Genomic DNA, 7,071 nt, shown 5'->3' with positions numbered 1-7,071 from the left:
CGTAATCTGTTAAGGGAGCTCCATTTCACTCCCACCAAGGCAACAATCGTGTATTATGAGAATGTTAATGCGATTTATCTATCTACAAATCTGGTTCAACATCAACACACCAAACATATCGAGATTGACATACAGTTTGTTCGTGAAAAAATAGCTATCGGTGATATTCGTGCTCTTCATGTCCCTAGCACGTCTCAGTATGTCGTCATATTCACCAAGGGACTTCTTTCCTCATTATTTCTCGGTTTCTGATCTAGTCTAAATTTCTGGTTTCCTCCCGTTATGAATCTGGGGGATGTTAGTATATTATGTATAGTGTATTGTATTGGACCCCAATAGCATAAACATATTGTGTATAGGCCTAAGGCCTTATTTGTATTTCTCTATATTTATACATTGAATAGACATTGGGAATTTACCTAATTACATGTGATATTCCTTTCTGATTGTATTGAAAATCGATATTATACGGTTGTTTGTAATGGTTGGAATTTGAAGAAATCTGAAGCATTAATGTTTAAATAATGCTCAAGTTTTAAGGGTTTGTTGTTGTTTCTTTTCTTTTCTTGAATAACTTATAATGATGGAAATTCCTGTAAGTAGTTTCATAATGCTACAACTCCACGGACGAAATTTTCCTTTTTCTTATCATAGGGTAATAAATTGATTCTCATTGGATTGGCATTTTTAAGCTCTTTCCGATTTACGCTTGAGAAATTGCAATAAAGTCCTTACATATTGCACTCATAATCGATTTAGTCCCTATATCTTTTTTATTCAATTAAGTCCCAAAAACTGGTAATCGTATTCAATTTAACTTTTTTACTCGGTCAATAGGTAATCCAACATTCAAAATTATATTTTTGGCCCAGATTTCAAAATTAATTACAAATTTGGTCCAAAATTTACACTATTGGCCCATATTTTAAAATCTATTACAAATTTGGTCTAAAATTTACCTTTTTGGCCCAAATTTTAGAATTTTGTTATGAATTCATCTTAAATTTAGCTGTTTTTATAACTTTTTATCTCGAATATGATTTTTTATAAAATCATATTTATACAAAATATATATATATATATATATATATATATATATATTCACATAAAATATGTTATTCTTTCTATATAAAAACTTTTTTAAAAAAATGGTTTTGTATACGAAATATCTATTTATAAAAATAGGTATTTACTAAGTACATAAATATATACAAATCTTTTTTATAAAAAAAAGTATACAAACACATATTTAGAATATATATATATATATATATATATATATATATATATATATATATATATATATATATATATATATATATATATAACACCTATTTTATTATAAATACATTTGTATGCAAACACATATTTATAAAAAAAAATGTAAAAAAAAAAAAAAACACATATTTCATAGTTAAATTTGTTTCAATAATACACCATGTTAATTAACCTTCGACATACACAATGTGTTTTGGCAATCTTAGTTTATGAACTTTTTTATATTTTTAAGGGTAACAAATGAAGATTATATTGTTTCCACTATGTAATGTGTTTAAATAGAGTGTAGTGATTAAATCTAAAAAATGTTAAAAGAAATGGCTACTATATTCATTCAATAATATATAGAAATAAACTCATAAAACCTAAAATATTTTTATCTAATGTCTTTTTTTACCATTTGTTTTGTTAATAATAATTATAACATATATTAAATTAAGGAATCTATTTTTTTATAGCTTTTAGAGGATATACTAAAAAAATAGTATCCACTACAATGAATAATAATTAATCTTAATACTATAAAAATATTATAATAAAATATGTTGCTCATGTATGCTTATTTTTTAAAGCAAAATATACATTTTAAGGAAATTTTTCATAAAGAGTAAACCATTTATAATGATTGTTAATCATTCAATATATTAAGTTACCCTAAAAATAAGTATTTAATACAATTTTCGGTACAATGTTTTTTTTAATACCCTAAAATCTTTTTTCATACTTTCAACCCTCAACCATTAAACTTAACCATTGAGTTGTTAAACAAATATAAATAGACAAATAGTCGCTAACCTTAAATTAACTATTAGCTTTAATTACGAGAACTTATACCATGATTAGGTTTAATGACAATCATACCATTAGAACATAAATAGAAATTGGTATCAACAATAAATCCCAAATCTTAATAACCGTAAAGTAATGCGATTAACCAATCTTGTAAAAAAATGTGTTGTACTCATGACATTTCAAAAACTTTTGTGGCTCCTTCGCCTTAGTTGTTTTAGTATCACAAAAAATTGTGAACTTATAATAAGGAAATCACAGTTTAGTGTTATAAAATTAATATATTAATTTGTTGCTTTCATGTATAAAATCTGAAGTTGATAATCACCTCATAAATTCCGTATACAAAAAGGTTTATAGAAAATATAAGATTTTTTATGTGGAAATATGTTTTTTTTTTTTTTCTAAAAATGATTTTATAAAAAAAAACATATTCAAAACAAAATTTTGAGAAAAAAGTTTGTAGAAAAACAAATTTTAGGATGAATTCATAACAAAATTCTAAAATTTGGGCCAAAAGGGTAAATTTAGGACTAAATTTGTAATAAATTTTAAAATTTGAACCAAAAGTGTAAATTTTAAACCAAATTTGTAATAAATTTTAAAATTTAGGCCAAAAATGTAATTTTTGAAAGTTGGATGTACGGTTGACCGGATAAAAGGGTTAAATTGAATTGGATTACCAATTTTTGAGACTTAATTGAATAAAAATAAATATAAAAACTAAATCGATTTTGAGTGCAATCTATAAGATTTTGTTGGAGTTTTCCTTTACAGAATATTTTCTTGGATCTGAATTTACTAAGGATAATTCATAATAGTACTCGGAAGCCCCACTTATCTTTGAAGTCATAAAATATGTAATTGCTATCCTCAAATGCTTTTAGGTCCATCAGTATATAAATTAGCCAAGGTCTTTAGCATAAGACAGTTGTGGTTCTTTCTGGAGCCTTGAAATCTGTTAGGGAAATATTCTTTTCATTGAAGCATTCCAAACGTATTGTAGCATCTTCCATATTTTTGACATTTGACTCTACTGGTGTCAAAAGTTTCTTTCAATGAAGCATTCCGAACTTCTTTAACAAGTAGGATATTTTTGTTGTTGGGGAAATATTCCTTCTCAGAGTATAATTGAACTCTAGAAAAAGAAATTGCTTAAGCTCCCCAAGATCCTTCATCTAGAATGAACACACAAATGCTAGCTATGTGGTTATTAATCAATTGTCATATGTGTGATTAATCTGAGGTATCAACATATTATTTCAACTATCAACTGTTTCAAGTCCTCATAAACATTAAGAAAACGGGTGTAGGATGTAAGACGTATTGATGCTAATGTCCCCACATAAAGAATGTTAATGTGCCTTGGAAAATATTTCTATGCTCTTGATGATGTCAAGAGACCATGAGGAGTGTTTGGCTAAGTCATAACTGAGTTACACGGGAGTGTTTGGCTAAAGTTATTACTGAGTTATTCATGAGTGTTTGGCAATTGAATCTTAAACCTGAGTAATAAAACTGGTTTTATTGTGAAACTTAAATGACATAGAAAGTAAGATAGTTCAATGGGTGAAATTGCATTGTTACTAGATTCAATCCTTAAATAGAGTTTTATGTTCATATTAATCCAGAAAATGAGATTGTAATGTACATAAGACATCCCTCCAAGTAATTGGCTAATTGGCTAATTGGCAAATGAAACTACAAAAAGCTAAACATCACAATGAATTACCTCTATATGGCTATAACAATATATATACTATTCGAGTTGCTACCAAGCCACATCTATCAAATAGCCGATGATAAAACTCTTAGTGTTCTCTTTCAAACTTCCAGCCACGTGTATATATATATATATATATATATATATATATATATATATATATATATATATATATATTGTTCAAATAGAATTGGATTACCATACTTAGAACATATCGACTTCCAAAATCTTGGAGGAAATGGCAGCAGCAAGTTCTGCAGTGAAATCAGGATCTTTTCCTAAAAAAGTAGCCATTTTTTTCACCAAAACCTCATCAAATCTTGGGGAGTTTGACCTTCTTTCACTACTTGAAATCTTATGTTCATTGGCTAGGGCATACGCAGCCTCTTCCTTTGTGCTTCTGTGGTTGTGCTCACCTTCATAGGTCGCAACTACTACACCAGGATCATCCGCACTTCTTTGCACCTGAAAACAACATCATACACATAAGCAAACTTTGAACAAAATTCTCTCTCTATATATATCAACATGAAATCATGATAAAACTTATTAGTAGTAGATAAGTTTATCAAACCAAGGATTTCTTATGTATATCTTGGAGAAATTAAGAAGGAAGGGAGAGAGATGGTGTTCTTGCCTTCTTCTTGACTGGGCATGTTGGTGAAGAAGAGCACTTATAATAAGCTCTAGGAGATGGGTTGTCTCTAGTCACCTTTTGTCCATATTTCCTCCATTGATATCCATCCTTCACTACCTATAATTAAATGCAACACTTTGACTTTAATCAATTCTTCTTAAAAGGGGTGCAATGGTTTCTTGTTCAGGGAATTAATTGAAGACGAAGAAAAAATTGATCGAGTACCAGGCTTTTATCAGATGGATCTGTTGGTATATAAACTCTTCGAACCCCAGTATTCCTTGGTGATTCCAAGTTCCAATTCTGTGTCTTCCACAAGCTTTGTTGAACTGTCTCATCGAGCTTTCTTTTCTTTGGATTCGATTCCAATACTTGTTTTTCTTGCATTAGTTTCTTGACATGCGTTTGAAGAGAGTTGTAGTTCTCCCATACGATCTTAAGCATCTCCTTTAGCTTCTTGTTTTCGTTGTTTATCCTGCTTAAATGATCCCCACTGATCATATGATCATCAACCTGTTCGTATATATGTACACCGTTCGTCAATATAACTACAGGAAAATGGCGCACACACACACACACACACTTCATTCATGTAATAAAAGTTTCGAATGCATGTAATTAACCAGAAACCTCTTTTCCAAACGAACAATCGTCTTCTTCCTCCCCATCATCATCATCGTCATCATAATCATCATCGGTGTGAACTTCTCTAATCTTAACCACAACGAGTAAACAAGTTATATATATTATACATAGATGTAATTAACGGAAATGCTTATTTAAGCATTAGTCAGGTATATGTAAGTACTTACTGGTGTGTCATCGGTTTTGTGGAAGGGGAAAAGATTGAGGTCTATGGCAAATGATGATGCCACCATTATTGCTGGTCTGAAGAATTAATTGTTCAACTGATTGAAGAAGAAGCCAACAAGGGTTCGCAGTCTTATAGAGATTTAAAGTCCGAAAGTCTTTGTCTGTTTTTTAATTGCATAGAGATATTTCCAAGCAAGCTGATTAGACTTGTATGAACTCTCAATCAATAAATAAATAAATAAATAAATAAATAATGTTTTAAAAGATAAATATTGGGGTAATTACTATTTCTATTCGAATCAATAAGAAAGTAAATAAGTGTAGACTTTTGACTTGAAACTTATGGTATGGTCTTTCGTAACAAGAAGCTCCCCGGAAAAAAAAAAAAGGACAAATCCACCTGTCATGCTTGCGTGTTGGGATGTACGTGGGTAATATATAAATTTGTTTTTTTTTTTTTTTTTTATTATTCATTTTATCCAAAAACATTATCAACTGTATAATAAAAATTAATAATTTTTAATTTTTAATAATTATAAGTCAATATTGTTTAAAGATAGATTTATATGACAAAATTGATTTGTAAGTTCTATTAAACTATGAATATTGTTAACAGAGTAATTTTTTGTCATTAAGATATGTCGATATTGATTTTTAAACGATGAAACTAAAGAATTATTAACTTTGATATGCTTTTAAATAAAAAAAAGTTAATAATAAAAGGAAAAAATAATGATCATTGTTAATCTTCAGGTATTAAGGTTCATATATTTTTATGGATTCTATATATATATATATATATATATATATATATATATATATATATATATATATATGTATTCTTTCTTATTAAAAACACCTTGATATTAAGGTTCATATATTTTTAATTGGATGCTCTACCAAATAATCAAAGTTGGTATTTTTATTTATTTAAAATAATAACTATGTTAACGTTTATATTACCTTATGTGTTAAAAAAATTTAACTACTCAAAAGTTAAAATCAACGACAAAAGTACCATTCATGAATTTTTCAAAACCATAAACAACAGTGGTGTAACGTTTTTCATAGAAGTCCTTAAAGTGTAATATTTTATAAACGATAGGGTCTAATTATGAAATATTAAAAAAAATTGATGGTCATTGATACGGCATCAAGATATAGTCATATGTATTGCGTCACATTCATTGCATCACTTGTAAGTTGTAACACTAAAACTAAAAAAGAAAGACTTTCTTTCTTCTCTAACAAACCTTGTCCCCAAGTCTATGCATAAAATATTTTTCCATACCATTGAATTTAATCTGGAAATTTCGGCTTCAATTTATTAATTAATTCATATGATTCGATAAGAAAAATGTATAATGCTTATTGAGTGCCTGCGTGGTCTTTGACCAAACTGTAAAAACTTTACTAATGTTTACTAATGTGTGTAAACTGGTTAATTTGTCGCATATCATAGAAAATGAAAGTTTGAAAATCTAAGAGCATCATTTTTTACTTAGAACCTTTTAATAATAATAAAAAAAAAACTCAAAATATATAATTGAATTTTTTATTTTGCTTTTTATATATTAGTTATGTATAGATATTGTATGGTTTTAATTATATAGAAATCTATAAGTCTCAAGTGTCTCACACAATAAATGGAAAAACTCTTGGTTAGGGCGGACGGTATCGATAGAGGGCTCTGGCAAGAGAACGGCGTTACCACCAAGGCGACGAATCCGAGCAACAATGGTACCGCCAGAAGAAGCTGCTTGTGGGTTATGGAACTGCTCCTCTATACTCTTTCTACATGTACATTGTGCTTGTTTGCTTGTATTGTATT

At 28.4% G+C, this 7,071-nt stretch overlaps 1 protein-coding gene across 2 annotated transcripts; it reads right to left on the bottom strand.

The window, feature by feature from the left end:
- Window positions 1–3,666: 3,666 nt before the first annotated feature.
- Window positions 3,667–5,338, bottom strand: LOC145033467 (WRKY transcription factor 18-like). 2 transcript variants are annotated; one of them, XM_078982071.1, is made up of 5 exons: window positions 5,240–5,338; window positions 5,058–5,141; window positions 4,653–4,940; window positions 4,428–4,544; window positions 3,667–4,255 (listed from the first exon to the last, which is right to left on the bottom strand). In XM_078982071.1, the coding sequence occupies exons 1-5, from the start codon at window positions 5,303–5,305 to the stop codon at window positions 3,995–3,997; spliced, it is 816 nt and encodes a 271-aa protein (XP_078838197.1). In that variant the 5' UTR covers window positions 5,306–5,338; the 3' UTR covers window positions 3,667–3,994. The 2 variants fall into 2 exon arrangements, with proteins under 2 accessions (XP_078838197.1, XP_078838198.1); XM_078982072.1 differs by having other exon boundaries at window positions 5,058–5,136; window positions 5,240–5,328.
- Window positions 5,339–7,071: the final 1,733 nt, after the last annotated feature.

Source organism: Lactuca saligna, chromosome 3, assembly GCF_052625555.1.
Source record: "Lactuca saligna cultivar CGN05327 chromosome 3, ASM5262555v1, whole genome shotgun sequence".
In the NCBI taxonomy this organism is placed as follows: Eukaryota; Viridiplantae; Streptophyta; class Magnoliopsida; order Asterales; family Asteraceae; genus Lactuca; species Lactuca saligna.
This window is presented reverse-complemented; position numbering and strand designations above follow the sequence as displayed.